The sequence below is a fragment of the Arvicanthis niloticus genome, chromosome 11 (assembly GCF_011762505.2).
Source record: "Arvicanthis niloticus isolate mArvNil1 chromosome 11, mArvNil1.pat.X, whole genome shotgun sequence".
In the NCBI taxonomy this organism is placed as follows: domain Eukaryota; kingdom Metazoa; phylum Chordata; class Mammalia; order Rodentia; family Muridae; genus Arvicanthis; species Arvicanthis niloticus.
The window spans coordinates 42904941-42924863 of record NC_047668.1 but is presented as its reverse complement, the minus strand read 5'-3'; the positions used below and the strand labels follow the sequence as shown (position 1 = coordinate 42924863).

The 19923-nt window shown below is 46.3% G+C and overlaps 1 protein-coding gene across 4 annotated transcripts; it reads left to right on the top strand.

The window, feature by feature from the left end:
• Positions 1–416: 416 nt before the first annotated feature.
• Positions 417–16354, top strand: E2f6 (E2F transcription factor 6). 4 transcript variants are annotated; one of them, XM_076942097.1, is made up of 9 exons: positions 418–795; positions 3079–3126; positions 3328–3393; positions 6210–6264; positions 8423–8639; positions 9846–10002; positions 11711–11824; positions 14155–14302; positions 14956–16354. In XM_076942097.1, exons 3-9 carry the CDS (start codon positions 3391–3393, stop codon positions 14973–14975), a joined length of 714 nt encoding a protein of 237 aa, XP_076798212.1. In that variant the 5' UTR covers positions 418–795; positions 3079–3126; positions 3328–3390; the 3' UTR covers positions 14976–16354. The 4 variants fall into 4 exon arrangements, with proteins under 4 accessions (XP_076798211.1, XP_076798212.1, XP_076798213.1 ...); XM_076942098.1 differs by lacking the exon at positions 3079–3126; XM_076942099.1 differs by lacking the exon at positions 3328–3393.
• Positions 16355–19923: the final 3569 nt, after the last annotated feature.

The window sequence follows — 19923 nt, the reverse complement described above, 5'->3', positions numbered from 1 at the left end:
AACTGATACCAAAAAAAAGTTTGTGATTTGGGGACAGAGTCTACTCTCATGACGAACTTTAGCTGACTTCGAATTCAAACACGTGATCTCCCTGCCTGGGCCTCTCTGGCACTCGGCTTGCGCCTTCTGGTCCCTCCAAGATGGCTTGTTTATGAGCATGTGCCAAGCACCATTGGATGCGTGATGGGAGCGGGACACTCATCGTCCCTGGGCACTCAGAACCGGCAGTCCGCCGGTCGGGACTTGAGAGCGCCGGCTCCAGTCCCCCGGAATCTCTGCTCCACCTCTTTTCTTCCCCGACCCCATCCCATCCCGCCATCCTCTCCGAGGATCCATCCTCCGGAACTCCCAGGCGTCAGCAGCGGGCGAGGACCGGCGTGCGCGGGAGATCTTACGGAAGGCGGTGCGCATGTGCAAAGGCAGGCGCACTGCGCATGCGGAAAGATGGCCGGCTCGTGAACCTGAGCGTCTCTGCGGTCACCCTGGTCCCCCTCCGCGCCTACCCCGATCTCCTCCGCGCCTGGGCGCATCGCTGGGCGAGTGGGACCGCGGCGCTTCGTGGGTGGAGCCGCAGTGCTCCGTGGGTGGAGCGGGCGGCCGGGGCGGCGCTGAAGGAGCCGGGAACGCGCGCGCCGAGCCTCCGGGGAAGGCGGGAGGGCGCGTGGGGCGCGAGGGGCGCGGGACAGCATGAGTCAGCAGCGGACGGCGCGGAGACTGCCCAGCCTGCTGGTGGATCCGGCACAGGAAACCGTGCGCCGCCGCTGCCGGGACCCCATCAACGTGGAGAACTTACTGGTGAGCGGGGACCCGGGCCACGGGGGGGTCGCGTGCTGTGGGACGCTCTCCTTGCGTCCGGCCCTCTGCACAGTGTCGCTTGGTGCCCCGGGGCTCTTCCTGCAGCTCCCGATTCTTGAACCTTCCTTTGCTTTTTAAATGTTTCTCTTGGATTTACTTTGTGTTTGGGTGGGGGCCGCGAGCGCTTGGGTTCCATGAGACACGTGTAGAGCTTAGAAAACAACTTGGGGAAGTCTGTTCCGTGCTTCCACCTTTGTGATTCGCGGGATGGAACTCTGGTGGGGTTTGTGAAGCTTGGTGGCAAGTGCCTTAACCAATTGAGCGATCTTGCCTGCCCATCTTTGCTGTTTGACAGGGGAAATGAAAGATCGAGAAAGTTCCCTCCGTTCTGTGCTTCCCACCTTTCTCAGGGTTCCTGCTGGATCTGTCCTTTGTCCCTGTCTCCTGATCGCTGTTTTCTCTGCAAGGCAAGCTTTATCTAAACCATTCTGGCCAGTCCCGTGCCAGAGAGTTTATAAGCATTGTCTTGTCTGACTCCTCAGAGCAACCTTGAGATTGTTATTCTTAGAGTTTGTCAGAACTGACTCAGAGATGTGTGTACAGAGATGTCTGGCCTTATGGCTAGGTGGTGAGCAAGCTGGGAGGACCCTCAGAATGACTGCAGGTGACAGCTTTTCCCTAACTTCTTTCTCTTTATATAAAAACGTAATTTCTGATCAGTTACCACCCAGCACTGTGCGGGAGTCCTAAGCACTCCATAAGATTGTTGGGAACAAGATCACTAGATCACTGACAGTTTTGTCAATTCTAGTATCAGTTTCAGTTTGACACCTTATCTTGTGTCACAACTAACCACTCATTCTTGACTGAGAACTCTTTGTTGTGTCTTTGATAGCCATGGTGGGTCCCCTTGTCCCCTTCTTCCTTTTCAGACATGTGGGTGTCATCCAGGATTCTCTACAGTTTGTTCATGTAGGTGACCACTCACTACTCCTAACTTGTGGCCTGTGACCATGGTAGGTTTTTCTATTTTTTAAGGATTTAATAGACGCTCTAAATGCTCACACTGGAAAAACTGCTCGATTTTATTTTATTTTATTTATTTATTTTTTTTTTTTGTACTTCATCAGAAGATAATGCCTTCTGAAGTCTTAAGATATTCTTATCCAATCTGGTGTTCTTAGTTGCCTCAAGGTAACTACCAAATCCATACATCTTTCCTAGAGCTCTCCCACTGTATGTTAGATGTCCTTACTTAGATCTAAAGCCTAAAAAGTCTGTGTGTATGCCACGTTTGTACTGGTGCCCACAGAGGCCAGAAAACAGTGTTAGGCAGCTCATCACAGGTGGTTATGAGTTGGCATATGGATAAACTCAGCCCTCTGGAAGAGCAGCGGGTGTGCAGATTTCAAACTTACATCCAAAGCCATATTCACAGACCCCTTGCCTAAGAAAGCAACCTCTTTCTTGAATCCCATCTTAATGGTGCTCCGCCTACCGTGGTGCCCAAGCCAGCACTCTGGGCATGGCTGTTACCTGTTTTCCTTTTTCAGAATTGCCTCCAGAACCCCACCCCAGGTCACTGAAGTTACTAATATTAACATCAGGAGCTGTCGTCAAGCGCTGTTCTGTGCTATAATGCCGTCTCGACCGGTTTCCTGCCACTACTGCTGCCTCTCTCTCGCTCACTGTCTATGTGCTTCACCCTTAACTGATAGTCTCTTGCAGGTGTATTTCTAACCTCATTTGGCCAAAGGAATTAGTGGTTCCTTAGTGCTCCCAGAACAGAGTAGAACCCTCTCATCACAAATCTCAATTTTTAAGCTTTCCTAAATTATTTTTCTGAGGTTCCATACTCCATCCTTGGCCTCATTTCCATATTGTCATTGAGATGTCTGAAGTCCAGATTCATGGGTAACTGGTCTTAAGACGAGTGTCTTTAGCCCTTCCTTAGCCTCAAGACTGTTAGTCATATCATACTCTGGGTGCCCTAGAGCAGTTCTGTACTTGACTGCTCAGTCCTCTGCAGGTCTTGTGTGTTTCAGTCTATTTCATACTGTAGTGAAGGTCTGGCTGTGGACAAAGGGTTAAGCAAGAAGTTAATAAAGTGGGGACTCTATTTTCTTGCCTGTAAAATAGGGACTTAACATGCCAGTGGTTTTTTAATTGACTGGCGAATGCAAAGAATTAATAAGCCATTGTGCAGAGCAGTTACGTATCTTGCTAAGTGTTTGTTGCCAGGTTAAGTTTAATGGCTTAAACCTGGTCTTGGCTTTGAAACAGGGAGAAAATAGTCCTGGATGGAGGTGAACCTGGTTTGCACATTAGAAGGTAAGGAAGATCTGGATGGTGATATGAATGCAGCCACCTTAGAGAGATTAGTGGTCAGTGAGCTCCGGAAGAAGAATTGCTCCCACACAGGGAGCTAATACAGAGAAACCTATGCATAGAGAGAATTAGCTACTTAGGAGGCAGTGCCTAGGACATTAGTCTCTAAAAGTCACTTTTTATTTTTCTCTTCCACCTTTAAAGCTTCTAGCCAGGTGTGGTGGCCCAGTTCTGTAATGCCAGTCCTTGGGAGGCAGAGGCAGAAGGATGGTGAGTGAAAGGCCTTCCTAGGCTATATAGCAAGTCCCAGGCCAACCTGGGCTGTACAGTGAGATCCTGTCCTTATTGTTACCCCAACCCTCCAAAATGAGAAGATTGTAAAGCCAATTAAAGCTATAGATACAAGGGTGGGGCCGGGGATGGCAAAACTCCACTCTGTGTTCCCTGGCATAGACACAGGTTTCTAGATGTGAGAATTGGAGTAGCAGCTGGGCAGTGGTGGCACACGCCTTTAATCCCAGCACTTGGGAGGCAGAGGCAGGCGGATTTCTGAGTTCAAGGCCAGCCTGGTCTACAGAGTGAGTTCCAGGACAGCCAAGGCTATACAGAGAAACCCTGTCTCGAAAAACCAAAAGAGAGAGAGAGAGAGAGAGAGAGAGAGAGAGAGAGAGAAAGAGAAAGAGAGAATATATGAATGAATTGGAGTAGCAGGGAAGTGTGTTGAAGCATGTCAAATGTGCAACTCACTTATTGGGGTCACTGCTGGGTGTTCTCTGAAAGTCCTGAGGTCTCTAATGGTGTCCACTGAGGGTAGGGGGTAGGCAGTCTTCTGCTCTTTCATGTGTAAGCAAGATGGCTTTGCAGCTTTATAGTGAGAGATGTTAACCAAGCGTGGTGAGCACACTCATGTGGTCCCAGCACTCAGAGGCTGAAGCAGGAGGGTGGCACATTCAAAACCAGCCTGAGCTACATAGGGAGTTTTAGACTAGCCAGGACATTATAGCAAGAAGCTATCTCAGAAAGAGAAAGAAGGATTTTAGACACAGGGAAGACAATGATGATTTGGAACCTGTCAGTACATCCAGTGTATAAGGAGTCTGCATTTATTGCAGGGTATGGGCTTGTGTCTCATTGGAGTGCTGTCCCTGTACCAAACTATAAGCAGAAAAGATGCCCCTCTAAAGCAAATGGGAAGCTGATAGTCAGTCTTTGTGCAGAACTTGGCCCTCTTACTCTAGGTTAAAAGGGAGCTTCTGCAGCAGGCAGCTATGAGTGCATATTAACACTTCAGGATACTTGTTAACACACTTTTCACATCAGTGTGAGAGGTTGAGCTTGTTTTTCAATTCAGGAACATTGCTTTGAGGCCAGAGTGTATGCTCAGAAAACCATCGTGTTTTCTTAGCATGCACAGAACCCCGTGTTCAATCCCCAGGACTAAATAAATGGTTGCTGGGACATATGCCTGCAGTCCTGGCACTCGAGATGGAGACAGGAGGAACAGAAATTCAGAGTCATCCTTAGAAATAGGTTGAGTTGAAGGCTAGCCTGGGCTATGAGACCTTTCTCAAAAAAGCCTTGCAGGCCAGCCGGCCCTTAAAGCCTGAATTCAGTCCCCATGAACTGTATGGTGGAAGGAGAGAATTGACTCCACAGGTTGTCCTCTGACCTCAGCATGTACACCATTGCACATACATGCAAAATATATAAATGTAAGAAGAAGAAAAACCTTGCTTTGGTAGCTAGCCCAAAGTGTGTTTGGAGATGTAAAAATAGCAATGACAGTTGCTGACACTTGTCTCTGGTCAACTTTCACAGGACTGCTTCAGAGTTCTGTTGTTGGATGCCATTGCCAACAGTGTTGAGAGCTAGTCCCTGCCTGTGGCAGAAGCATCCAGCCTCAGGGTTGCACATCCAGCGTGTCATGTGGTCATTTTAATCCTAGACTGTCCTAAACTGGTTTTGTTGCAGGATGTCATCTTAAGTTAACCTGCTACCAGATGTTCTTGTCAGAGGTGACAAGAATCATCTGCGGCCGGGCAGTGGTGGCGCATGCCTTTAATCCCAGCACTTGGGAGGCAGAGGCAGGCAGATTTCTGAGTTCGAGGCCAGCCTGGTCTACAGAGTGAGTTCCAGGACAGCCAGGGCTACACAGAGAAACCCTGTCTTGAAAAACAAAACAAAACAAAAACAAACAAACAAACAAAAAAAGAATCATCTGCAAAGGTTCTGTAACTCTGGTGTGAGCAGTTTCTCTTTTGTCCACCTGGACTCCAGCTGCCCCACCCCTGACCTTTTAGCCAATTCACTGTCCCACATGTACCACATTTATAGACCATGAATGAGACTGAGCCTTGTTCAGAAGTCCTTGGTGAGTCTCTACTGCTGAAAACATAAACACTTCAGCATAGCCTTGATGTGATTGGTCATCTTTCTAGCTACAAAACTGGACCACTCCCACATGGCCACGGTGTGTACCTATGCAGGGAGCAAAAACAATTCCTAAACGTATTGCAAATCACCATTGCAGTTGATGTAGCTTCAGCAGCCTCCAAGCACCCGGCAGCGTGGCGAGACTAGCACTGGGGCCGCTGCCCTTTGCCTGGTCATCTCAGTAATCTAAGGGTATTTTTATTTCTCTATCCATAGCATGTACTGCTTCCCATTATGTTTTTTAAGGCTTCTGATTGTTTTATTAATGGGAGTGCGTGGCTGTCTAAGAGTTGGTGAGCACGGGTTTGGAGCCACTTAAGTAGCTGGGGATGAGCCTCACCTCGTGTGCCACAACTTCACATCTCTTTAGGGCCGTGCCCTAACCAGAGTGTCTGCTGGGAATTGTTTCCCACTTGAGTATTCCGTCTCCCTCCAACCTTCCTTTATTTACACAGAAGTATGTGAAGCCTAGGGGTCCTTGGAGGGTCTTACATCACAGACCAAGTACAGTTTGGAAAGACCCCATTTCTCACTCCTTTGTTACTTCAGGATGGGGGAAAAGGCCTTTAAAAAAGAACTACCACAGAACAAAATTTATTTTCATTACTATTTATAAAATGCTGACTTAATTCTTATATTTTCTTTCTTCCCAGCCATCAAAAATCAGGATTAATCTAGAAGAAAATGTACAGTATGTGTCCATGAGAAGTAAGTTGATGCCTAAGTGGGTTTGGGTTTCCTAGCTTGGGCATCATGTGGTTAACTCGGTTGGTTTTGCGTGTACACAGGGTCATGAGAATACAAATAACATGGCAGCAGAGGATACCTTGCTGTGGGCTGAAACCGAGGCTAGGTGGGAAGAGCAGTGTCTGTGCCCTCTTAGTGCAGTGACAGCACTAGACGTGTCAGCAAAGCCTCCTACCACAGAATTTCCTGTGGTCCCTTTATTCCTCTGGGCTTTACTTCTTGTGGGCTCATGATTAGGATATTGGATGAGCCTTTGTGACCAATTGACGGCCCCTCCCTTGATTTCTTCTCCTTAGGTCCTTCTCCTGGGCAAGTTTTTTATCTAGATGCCCACGTGTGTATCTCAGAAACCATCTTTTGTTTCCCTGGGCATCTGCCACTGTCTCCCCTGTGGCTGGTCAGCCAGTTAAGTCAGCTTAACCTTTGAGGTGTTTCTTTCAACTGCCCCACCCCTGTGCATGAATGACCACACTTCAAAGCACAGCTGTCCTTTGATTGTCGGCCATCATAACTGAGTCGGCCGAGCCCAGAGAGGTTAAACAGCTTGCTCTGAGTCAGCCTTTGGTCCTGTGTGTGTACACTGCTGCCTCTGTCTGCCAGCTCCGATCACAAGCTCAGTGGGTTCTGTTGCCTCTTCTACCTCTAGTCTGACCCCAGTGTGCACTCAGTTCTCAGATACTATGTCCGTCCCTGGAGTGGCGGACACCCCTCTTCCTCCTTCTTAGGAGCATCCCCAGTTCTCCACTCCAGCAAAGATTGCATTTCATGTTCTCAAGTAACTGTGAGTACCACTCAGCATACCACTGTGTATAGCAGAGTCCTTATCAGGCCCATGCAGTTCTCTTGGTGAGAGAACTGTCCCCGCAGCAGCCCTTGTTGGAGATGTTCAGTTAGATTAGTTCTTTATAAAATGGCTGGCATCCTCAGAATGTGCTTATAACCTGAGCTAATAAGACTAAAGCGTCCCCAATAAAGTGAGTGAGTATGAAATGAGAATATCAAAACCTGGCTGTCTTGTGATCATTGTTTGAGTTTATGTACCAAAGAACTGGGATAACTCACCAGATACTCCATGCAGTTAAATGTGCAGCCATTAAGAACAAAAAAGTCTAGCTAGGCATAGTGTGCAAGCCTTTAATCCTAGAACTTGGGAGGTAGAGGCAGATAGATCTCTGAGTTCAAGGCCAACCTGGTTTGCACAGTAGAATTTCAGGACAGCCAGGGCTACACAGAGAAACCCTGTCTTGGAAAAAAAGAATGGGAGGGAGGGAGGGAGGGAGGGAAATGCATTTTTCATGATGCCAATGTTCACAATAGTAAAAGAGCATATTATAAAATATTCCCTTCCTACTCACTCTTGCTTTTAAAAATTCTGTGCATGAGGGCCTGGAGAGATGGCTCAGTAGTTGAGCACTTGTTCTTCTTCTAGAGGACCCAGTTTGATTTCCCAGACCCTACACAGTGACTCAAAACCATCTGCAACTCTAGTTCCAGGGGATCCTTTTTTTTTTTTCCTGATTTCTGTGGGCACCAGACACACACACACACACACAGTATGCACAGATGCATGCAAAACACTCATACACATAAAAATAAGTAACTTTTAAAATTAAGAAAAGATTTTTTTTTTAAAAACTTCACTTAGGAACTGAGGCTGTTTCTCAGTGGTAAGGGGCTTGCTTGGCATCCGTGAGTCAGGTTCGTGCCTCAGCATGCCCCAAAGAACAAGTAAAACTATACATTGTGTTGGCGGATTGGTTATATGTATGAAATGAAAGCATTTAATTCCAAAACCATTTCTGTACCTGAGTGGTGTGGAGATGGTTACAGATATTTCTTCTTTGATAAGAGATATGAGACTTGTAAAAATGAGTATTAGTGGAAACTCACATTGGCCTTTATTGAAACCTGACACGTTTGCTTAGACCAGCTGAGGCCAAATTGCTTTTCATTCAGCTAGAGAAATGTTTCCATAGAAACTAGCAGTGATGGATTGGTGTGCAGTGGCAGGGGAGGGTGGAGGTCTCTGTCTCTGTCTGGTCTGATCCTGAGGGAATAAGCGACTGACCAAAAGGGCCAAGAAATGTCGGCTCACATGGTACTCTGTCCTCCTTTACAGAAGCTCTGAAAGTGAAGAGGCCCCGGTTTGATGTGTCGCTGGTATACTTAACTCGGAAGTTTATGGATCTTGTCAGATCTGCCCCTGGGGGCATTCTTGACTTAAACAAGGTTGCCACAAAACTGGGTGTCCGGAAGAGGCGAGTATATGACATCACCAATGTCTTGGATGGCATCGAACTGGTGGAAAAGAAATCTAAGAACCACATTCGGTGGATGTGAGTTAACGCCCATCATCCCATTCCTTCCCCTTCTCTTTAAGTGAGTGGCACTTCTATCAACTGCAGCAGTGTTTGGGAGTAGAAAATGAAGTTTTATGATTCTCTTAGGCAAAAATTGATTCCTTAAGGTTGTCTTCTTGTCTCGCAGTGTACTTAAAACTACTTATGTCTAAATGGGAACATCAGATGCAGAATATCATTCACATGGTGTAGAAAACTTACATGGAAAAAAGTGGTTAATTAGTTAATTTCCCCTTTGAAGATTATAACAATGAAACATCTGATAATGGGGGGTCGGGTTTAGAATATACTAAAGGCAGGTTTATTGGGAAGCTGCTCTCAAGAGAGTTCACTGGCTAAGGATTGAGTCCCCCAGGGGAGGCGGGAGGGAGAAGAGAAAGAGAAAGGGTGCAGGCACAGAGAGAAGAGAATAGAGGGGATTTTAAAAGTGTGTTTCCTTAGTTAACAACAGAAAACATGACTCTCACAGAGTAGTATAGTACACAGCCAGAAACCCAGCTCCTTGATTGGGTCTTTCTGAGGAGGAGCAGGCATCTGCATTCTCAGCAGGTGCGCTGGTGATTGTGTTGCTGGTGGGCTGGCGCACTGCCCTGAGTGTAAAAGCAGACTGAATGTCCAAAAGGCTGTGCTAAATAGTTGACATGATTGGGAAAGATCTCATGGAGAAAAAGCCTAAAGGTAAGACATGGACAGAGCTCTGTGTGTGTGTGTGTGTGTGTGTGTGTGTGTGTGTGTGTGTGTGTAGAAAAAAGCTGTATACTTGAGAAAAATAATTCCAGCATGCAAGTACATTAGGGATTCCACAGACAGGTGTAAAACCCAAAGATCATCACATGACAAATGTTAGCGGAAAAGGGTTCAGGGTTCGTGAAGGACACTGTTTTAGTACAAAGCACAGGCAACTCTGATGGGAATGTACTCCTTTAGGGTACTGTGTCAGTCATTTAAATCCCAGCACTTGGGAGGCAGAGGCAAGTAAGTGGCTGTCTGTGAGTTCCAGGCCAGCCAAGGCTACTTTGAGAAACCCTGTCCTAAGAAAAGAAGGAGCATAATCCACATAGACAGGAAGGGAAGTGCAGACAGTTCTGTTCTAGCAGGCCCTCTCACTTGGCCAGCTCTACCACCACAGAGAGCCTGCTCCCCTCTGGCAGCCGTTGACCCTGTGTTTGTCTCCTTCTGTAGAGGATCTGACCTCAACAACTTTGGGGCCGCACCCCAGCAGAAGAAGCTGCAGGCAGAGCTCTCCGACCTGTCAGCCATGGAAGACGCCTTGGATGAGTTGATTAAAGACTGTGCTCAGCAGCTGCTGGAGTTAACAGACGACAAAGAGAATGAAAGATATCCTTCTGTCCGTACCCTCTTTAGTGTTGCTGCTTCCAGAGTAGATGCATATTAGAGAGCACTTAGGGATTTAATTTACATATTGGGGATATCAAATTAGGCTCTTAAAAGCTGGAATAAGTACGTTTGGTGCTGTAGCCTCAGTCCTACACAAGCAGTCATGTTAGTTGTAGCTTCTTTATGCATCTTGGTCAAGTCTGCGTGACAGCAGTTGGTGGTGACAAGCCCGGCTTGCCATTGCTACTTAAATTAAGGAGGTGTTTTTGGTTTTTTAATTTCTGTAGCCTCTGTCCTGATGTTAAAATGTTTGTCAGCTTTTGTGAAAATCAGATTTTTCTTAATTTGTGAGGTAGTTTATTTCTGAAGTAGAATACACTACGACCAAATTAGTGTCTGTATCACCACTCTGTGTAGAAGCTTCGTGGAGCAGGAACCAGAAGACACTGGCCCTCTGCACCTGCTTCTCCCAGGCCCCCAGACAGTCCAGCTCTCTGTGACATTCAGTGTCCTCTGTGAGTGTCAGTAATTCTGAGTTGGCCCTGAATTCCTGCTCCCCCGACTCTCCACGGCAGTCAAATCCTATTACCACAGAACAGATCTTAGAAAATCTAAGCCAAGGCTTGCAGTGCCACAGCCAGCCAGAGACTCTATAGTCTGAAAGAAAGGAAGGCAGAGCAACTGCGCTGAGTGACAGCTGTCTGGCAACACAGGAACAGCTGAAAGGCATTCGGCAATTCAGTCAGTGTGCTTAAAGGGAGATGTCATGTGCTTAAAGGGAGTACATGGCAGTACTAAGAACTTCCTGGGAGCTCTTTCTGTTTGCAGACTTGGTTTTCCCTGCTGTCTGGAGGATGCTTACCCAAACTGGGAATGCTTTTTTCTCAAGTTCTCACACAGTGAGTGAGAATTTACACTGAATGTACTGCAGGTGGGGATTTGATCATAGTGAATTCCCCTTACCTGTGGCTTTGCTTTCTGTAATCTCTGCTGCCCACAATCAGCTATGATCTAAAAATATTAAGGAAAAATTCTAGAAGTAATCTGTTTTTTAAATAACTTGCAGTATGCTGTATGTTGTAATTGTACTCTTATTATTTATTTCTTACCAAGTCTGATTTATAAATTTAGCCTTACTGCGGTACTATATGCATATGGAAATGCACACTATATGTAGGGTTTGATATTGGACAGTGGCTTTGGGCACCTGCTGGGAATTTGTAACATCCACCCCCAACCCCACCCCAGGACAAGAGGATACCTACCTTCATGGGTTGTGTTTAATATGTTCAAGATTTGGGCTTTATTAATATTTTTCTCCAGAAATTGTTATAATCAATATTTGGTTTAAAGTTCTTTGAATTACAAATATATAAAACACCATAAAATCTTAAGAATTCTTTTTGAAATAATTGTTATAAAGCTCTTTTGTTTGTTTCCCTTCATTGTAAGGTTGTATTCCATAGAAGCTAAGCTATTCTTGTACCCGCATTCAGGTAAGAGATTTTGCTGTGTGTGGTGGTGCATGCCTTCATTCCCAGCACTCGGAAGGCAGAGAAAGGCAGCTCTCTCTTAAGTTCTACTGGCAAAGTCTAGGCCAGCCAGTGCTAAATAGTGAGACTTTGCCTCTAAAAACAAACAAAACCAGAAAGACGGTGTTGAGGGGTAGTGATCTGCCTGTTTTGTCAGATCCTTGACCAGGTTTCACACTAGCGTACGTAACCTATCAGGATATTCACGGCATTCAAGCTTTCCACGAACAGATTGTCATTGCAGTGAAGGCTCCAGAGGAAACCAGACTGGATGTTCCGGCTCCCAGAGAAGTAGGTATCACTGCACTACAGAAAGGAGTTAAAAAGGGGTTAGCTGCCACGTCAGTGACCACTACATCGCTTCTTACCATGTGCTTGTCAAGCTCTAGTGTGCTTGTCACTAGGAGTGACATAATCTTTGTAACCTCAGAGATGAGAGGGCCAAGCCCAGAGAGACAGGAGTGCTTCAGGAGCGCACACAGTGACCAGCAGGACCAGGCATAGGGCCGGAGTTTGGCTTGCAGGCGCTCTCATCCATGCTGCTGCTGCTGCTGGGCTGTGGGGGAAATCATAACATTGGCCTTGGGCTTCAAATTCCAAAACCTGGTACAACCAGAGCTTTGGTGAGCTCGCCAAAGACTGAGCTAGAACACTGGGTCACAGATGTACACCTTCATAAGATCAGCCTTTGTGTTGGCTGCCAGCTGCTCCAGGAAAGTTTACATTGAGTGTGCTTGTCACCAAAAGGCCACTTGGTGAGGAGAGGGTCAAAACCAAAGCCGATGGCACTTCTTAGCACGGACCATGGAGTTCTAACAGCTGGATATCCCCCAACACTCATACCAGCCCTTCGTCAAGGTAGTGAGGAATATTCCCACTGCCCTCCTTTGTTTTGTCCCCAGCAGAAGTGAGACTGTCACCTGACAGTGGATCATTAGTCATGAAGGAGTACTAGCTTTTTCCGCAGCCACATTCCGATTGTGACTTGATGACGTTCCTTAGTTTGATTTGAATTTAGACAAGAACCCAGTAACATAATGAGGCTGAGTTATTCCACAGATGCCAAAGCCCTTTAAAATCAAATAGCCACTAGTCTTGTAGCACAGCTTTTCTTTGGGGCGTGGCTAATCCATTCTACAGGAATTAATGGGGTTTGGTTTCCCAGTGCTCTGGGCTGCTTGATTGTAATTGTTAAGTGGCTCTGAGCCTTTGAGCTCATTCAGAACCTCTTTTGGTCCCATTAGAACTCTGTGATTGAGGTCCTCCAGGCAGGCTGTTCTCTGCAGTGTGCTGTGTCAGTGTACTCTGACTACATAAAGCTCTAGTGGGGACTGTGCCTAGTGTAGGGCTGCCACAGTGGCCTCCAGCTCATCTGACTTCCGACTTGTTCATGTAAATAGTTTTGTTGGAGCAAGGCCTTAAGGATCTATTTACATATCACCCGTCTGCTTTTATGCTACCATGGCAAAGTTAAGTAGTTGTAACAGGGACAGCATGGCCTGAAGAGTCAGAAGTAGGTACCATCTCCTCCACCCCCTTTTAAAATATTTTTGAAAACTTACATGTATGAGTGTAGGTATGTGCACCTCAGTGCAAATGCCCAGGGAGGCCTTGGCCTTGGCTCCCCTGGAACTGGAGTTACAGGTGGTTGTGATCATCCTGATACGGTACTAGGATCCAAACTGGAATCCCCAAGAGAAGTACACTCTCTGAACAGTGAGCCACCTCATAGTTCCCCAGGAATCCCCTTTACAGAAGGATTTTAGTGACTGCTGGACTTTGAAGTTCTTTCTACTGACTGCCAGTTGGGAACAACATTATTTTCTTGCATTATTTGATGATGAAAAGTTTCCATTTAAACCAGACCTGCCCCGACACTCCAGCCACCAAGTACAAAGGTGGTCAGTCTATCTCACCTGCCTGGTACCAGGGAGGATCAAAGAGGTTTAGAGCTCTTTAAGAAGTCACACCCAGCTGGCTTGAATGAGATCCCCGAGTGGAGAGGAGCTGGAGTGACAGTGATGTCTAGACTGGCCTCTTCATGGGGATGCAGAAATGGGGTACTCTAGAGCCAGGCTAGCTCCCAACGGGAAGGACAAGGAAGCACAACTGAAAATGCCTCTTACGCATTTAGCCTCTACACACAAGTCGCATTTTTAATTTATGAGAAAACTATTGGAATTTGCTCCTGAGCAAATAAGACTGAGATAAAAGGATAACATTCATTTGTGTATGCTGGTTCATCTTTTCCTCTTACATCTTTTGACTGGACAAAGAATAGCCTTCCTGTGACCTCAGTACCTCTGCACTGGTTTGGAAACCCAAACACCTTATTGTACAATATAGTTGTTACTCCAGAGCTCCGGACACCAGAGGAGAAGGAGAACTTCTCCTTCTTTGGACGACTTTGGAGAACTCAGCTATCCGTGTGGTAGCTCTGAGACCATTGCTGCTCACATGATTAACTGTGAATTGGCCGGTAGTTTAAAATGTAGTGACAGTCGAAAGCATGCTATTCTCAGATGCACAGTAGAACGGAAACTACAAGATGTAAGTTAACTGAGCAGCTGTGATTGCTGGATGCCGATGCTCACCTTGACAGTCTCTGTGTCCCTCGCTAGGATTCTATCACAGTACATATCAGGAGCACCAAAGGACCCATTGATGTATATTTGTGTGAAGTAGAACAGAACCACTCAAATGGTAAAACAACTGATGGAATGGGGGCCTCTCCATCCAAAAGCAAACATCCACAATGCCCAGAGAAAGGTAAATGTGCCAATGTTGTAATCAGAGAAATATTGAGGTTCTAACACTTTATTATATGTAACTTGAATGCGTATCTTTTAAGGGTCTGTATGATTATTTTTAATTGTGTGTGTACCTGTGGGTATGTGCACATGAGTGCAAGTGCCCTTGGAGGTCCAAGGCGTTGAATCCCCTGGAGCTGGAATGACAGGCACTCGTGAGGGATGGGTGCTAGAAAAGGAACCATAGGGCTGGGGAAGGGTGGCCGCAGCTCTTTGCTGCTGGGCCATCTCTTCAGGCTCTGTTTAAGATATTTCCATGCCTCCTATATTCCATGCATTTCTGAAATCCCTCCCGGCACTGGGGAAGCTAATTCAGGAAGATCCAAATCACAGTCCAGCCTTGGCTACATAGTGAGAGCCCACCTCCACATTGCACATCATTGTGGTACAGTTTTGTGAGGGCACCAGCTGGTGGACTCTGAGCAGAAGGGGCTATCTGGGCTCTCGGGCAGGTGCTTTCCAACCACAGGCGGGAGTGCATGTGTGGTCCGTGAGCCTGACCGTTTCTGCTGCTGGTATGAGAGCAGAGGACTTCATTTCTTTAAATTGTTGAATTGTGTGCTCAGCTGCGATTACAGCCTTCCCTCAGCATTTCTCTGTGTCTTATTTCAGAAGACAAGCCTCCTCAGTGAGTGAAGAACTTCTCAGAGTGAGTGGCTGATAGCAGTGCAGAGTGACAAAGGTCTTTGAAGCGTCCCTCGTGGGCAAATCATGTGCCCCATCCCGCGTGGGCGAATCCTGTGTCCCATCCCGCGTGGGCGAATCATGTGTCCGTTTGATTCTCAGCAGTAAGTCTCCTCAGAGTGCTCCTGTGCTCTTATTCTAGACTGGTAGCAGCACTGAAGGCCAGCCGTGTTCTCCCGAGTAGCCTCCGTCGTAGGTTCCTGGATGGGTTCCCCATTCAGAATCAGCTCTTTCGATAATTCTTCACTGCCTTTTGTCAGTGAAACAAACCTCTTGCCTCCTGAAATCATTTCATCACAAAGACAGCTGGCCAGCTGGTCGTGGACTGTGCCCTGCCCTGATGGATAGCGTTTGCTTCACAGAAGAGTTGCCTTACACTGGTTCACATTTGCAGTTAGGTGTTGTGCACTGGTGAGGTGTACACACGGGGCCAAATGTGGCACCTTTGTATATATCTGTATCATGTTTAGATTGCTTATGAAATATGTCTGAGTGACATATATGCCCTAGGACACCCAAAATAATGTATGTAGGGGAAATGGCAGACAGATCTCTAGTTCCTCAGCCCCTGTAACTTATTAGAACCCTCTGGAAGGGGGCGAGAGGAGTTTTCTAAAGTTTTACATGTAGAAGTTTCACAGATGCCTGTACATTTAGGTTCATATACTTAAAGTATTTTAATACGGTCCCCAGTGCTACAGTTAGAGCCACATACTTCTTGATTTTAAGCTGCCTACAGAGTCATGTCCCAGTAGATTGGTGGCATGCCTCAAAGCATTGGGGGCAAGTAGGGAATTCCGTCTGGCAACAGATCAGTTCACTACAATGTGAATTTGGTCCTGGTGAGATTAAAAGCATTATTACGCTTTTTGTGAGCAGATTTTATACTGTGTTTCTGTGGTCAGCCTCACTCCTCAGTCAGGGCCTTACCTCCCGTGCATTGTACCCCTCTCCTGCTTCCATCCCGCCTTCCCAGTCACCTAGCGCTCTCTACCTCAGTGGGTAAGTCATTTACCTCTCTGTGCCTCAATTGACTCAGTAATTTACCATTATACTGTGAGCTCCGCGAGAGACGTGTTCACAGTCGCTCCCAGCGCCTTGTACCACCACGCCTAGTCCAAAACAAGTGCCCAGTGAATGTCTAGCAAACTCGTGAGTGGGCGAGTGCAACGTGGGGCTGATGGAACCTGGCTTGTAGTTGTACAGGAGTCTGGGAAGCTTCATTAGTCTGTTAAACCTCTCTTGCTTTACACAAGATTCGAAGCAGCTTGAAATAACAATCATGTATACAAAGTAGGGATCCAAAATAAAGTATTAAAAAAAAATAGTGCTGCCTGCCTGGTGTTTCTTATTCACACAGTATGAGCCTGGCAACATCTGCGGCTGTATATAAGATTTCTGGAAACTGCCATGTTTGGCCTCCGGAGGTTCCTTCTTTCTTACGTATAAAAAGTTGCTTGAAATTAGCCAAAGAGCAGTGGTTCTCAACCTTCCTAATGCTGCAAGCCTTTAATACAGTTCCTCAGGCTGTGGTGACCTCCATCCATAAAATTAATTTTGTTTCTACTTCATAACTAATGTTGCTACTGTTACGAATTATGTAAATATCTGTTTTCTGATGGTTTTAGGCAAACCCTGTAAAAGGATTATTGGACCCACCCCCCGAAAGGGTCATGACCCATGGGTTGAGAACTGCTCCATTTCCTCATTGGACTGGTGAAATGATTTGATAAGACAGAATAATGCAAGAGAAATAGCACATGGGTGACATTTATACTTCAGACATGTTGGATGGAAGGGAAAGTTGTAGAATTAAGTATTTATTAATTAATTAACTGCGGGGTTGCTTCTTGCCTCCATGGTTTATGTTCCTGAATGAAAGACACATGTACAGCCTTTATATTTTAATATGCCTTATGCAGCACAATAGCTGGGCAACTGCCTAGCCTCCATGCCAATAATCCCAAGTTACTGCTTACTAAATTCTGTGTTCTGTCTTGGCTGCTCTAGACCCAATTAGGCAGCCCTCTGGGCCAGACTCTCCTGGCTCCTTCACATGGCAGCCATGCATCTCTGTCCTACACTCTTCTCAGGCATGGTATCTCTCCTCTCCTCTCCACACTCTCCCAGCAGGTAGATCTCCTTCCTCTTCCTGGTCCCAAGCCCGGGAATCCTAAATCCCACCTCGGTCTGTCCTCCCAGCTACTGGCTGTTGGTATCGTTACCAATCAGAACCAACTGGGAGCAGGTTCCCAGAAGCTACATGCAGATCCTCTCATGCAAAATAATTGGGGGAACATAATTAGCATTAGTAATACAAGCAGCTACAGAAAGTTCTGGCATCTGTGTAGAGTTCTTCCCCCCGCAGAAAGAGCTGAGCTTTGTAAAGTGCCCTGGCAGATCTTGGTTCATGTGTGATGATTAGGACCAGGAGAGGAGAGGATTTCATCTGATGAGAGTATCAGCAAAAGAGGAGGGTTCCAGAGCAGGCAGGTCTAGAGAACACAGAAGAAAGAATAATGAAAGGAGGGCAGCCGCCCTAGCCATAGTTGTGGCTATGGTATCCCTTGGAAATGCTAGCACTGACTATGGTCCTCTTAGTGACATGGCACCAGACAAATCCTGACCCATCAGAGACTTGAGCATCAACTAGATGAAGGAGTCCAAGTCCAGCAGAGGTACAGGGTCTTCCATGGCTTCTGTTCTAGCTGTAGGAAGACTGATAAAACCTGGAACTGGGAAGAGGGCTCTACCTCATGCCTTCCATTCAACTGCTACCAGCTAGTAACACAACCTGCAGCCAGCAAGTAAAGGGCCACAGATCAGGAGGTAAAATGGTGAACTCGGACATGAGAGACAGAAGGAAATATTCAGCATTCCTTTCCCACTCAAGATGGCTCCATGGGGTGGCAGTCTCAGCTCTGTCCCGGGCTCACTGCCACAAACACATCTTACAAATAGAAATGACTGATTGAAATGATAAAATATTCTTGTGGCTCTCATTCTGGAATTCTAAGTTGATTTGAGTCCAAACTGATGCGGACATGAATTGTTTCTGAGATTTCCTCTCTACCACAAGACACAAGAGCCACAGTTGGCCTTGAGGCCTGAGGGGCTGATTGCATGGAACAGATGCTCTGCCAATCCCCTTGAGGCATAAAATGTGTCAAATTTTTAGCTGCAATATTACTAACCCATCTTACCTAATATATGTGGGGATAGCAGCCTTCTGCATGTAGCCCAGAGATAAAGAATAATCTAGCCAGAACATTCTCATCAAGCCAGAGTTTAAATAAATTCCTTGGCAAACTTGAAACTGGTCAGTTGCTTTTAGTCAACAGGGTTGAAATAGTAATCACTCAATAAAATGTGGCTGAATCCAGTTGTCCACACAGTATGAATGGAACCCAGCACTGTGTGGTATTGGTTGCCATCTAGTGAGGAGTTAATTATTCAGACTCTTAAGTAGATACCACTAGAGAAAAACATAGCATGGACTTTCTTTTTGGTTCTTTGAGACAATTTCTCTGTGTAGCCCTGGCTTTTCTAGAACTGACTCTAGATCAGGCTGGCCTCAAACTCAAACATGCACCTTCCTCTGCCTAAGGCACACACCACTGCACCCAGCTTAACATGGGTTTTCAATAGTTACCATTTCAGTTAATGAGAGGAAAGCCTTGCAAACATAGGACCTATTTTATTTCATTCTCAACACACACACACACACACATGCATGCACACACACATGCATGTACATACACACACACCCAGTGGTGGGATCCCTAGGACTCACTGACCAGCCAGCATAGCCAGTCAGTGAGGCCCTAACCAATGAGAAGCCCTGTCTCACGAAACAAGGTGGGCAGCTCCTGAGGTGTGACACCAATGAGCGTGTCCTGTGGCACACATACACACACACACACACACACACACACACACACGGAGGAGAATATAAGTATCAGACACTAAGCTGATAAGATAGCTCAGCTTCAAACAAGCATGAAGACTTCAGTTTGGATCCCAGTACCCATATAAAAAATGTTAGCTGTCGTGGTGAGCATTTATAATACTATTGGTGAGAAGGTGGGGACAGGAGGAACCCTAGGGCATGCTGGCTAGAAGTTTAGATGGCCCAGCAGGTTCCAAGCCAAATAAAGGCCCAATTTCAAAAATAAGGTGAACAACACTTGTGACATGACATCCAAAGCTGAGCTCTGCCTCCTACAGTGCACACGCATATGTACCTGCAGGCACACATGCACTTCTACACATATGAAGACATACACACACACACAAGCACACAGTATTCTGTTTTTGTGGTTCAACTGTTTGCCGTGGGCTCTCGTGTTTGAACACCTCCTCCAGCTGGTGGCGCTGTTTGGGAAGGCTGTGGAACCTGGGAGGTAGAGCTTTGCAGGAAGTTCATTGACCAGTGGGGATTTGGCCTCACTATTAGTGCTGTGTTGTAGCTGATTGTGGATGCAATATGTCCAGCCAGCTTCCTGCTATCACACCTTCCCCACCTGCTTCCATACCTTCACCATTGTGGACCATATCCCCCCAGCAAACAGTAAACAAAAATAAACCATGTCTTTCCCTAAAATTGCTTGTGTGGGGTATTTATGACAGCAATGACAAAGTAACTATGACTCCAGCCTATGAGCAAGTTTCTGTCTTCCAGAACCTACTATGCAGAGACTTCAGTTGTCACATTGGTCCTTGAACAGGAAGTAGCATCTAACTTAGATGTCTTTGTAAGACATATATGGGCAACAGGGTTATAGATAAACCTATCCATGGTACCAAGTACAGTATCCTTCCAGGAAAAACCACAGAAGCAAGTTGATACAAGAATGAATTACTCAGAAGCTGGAAGGCTGTGGTAGCCAAAAGGGA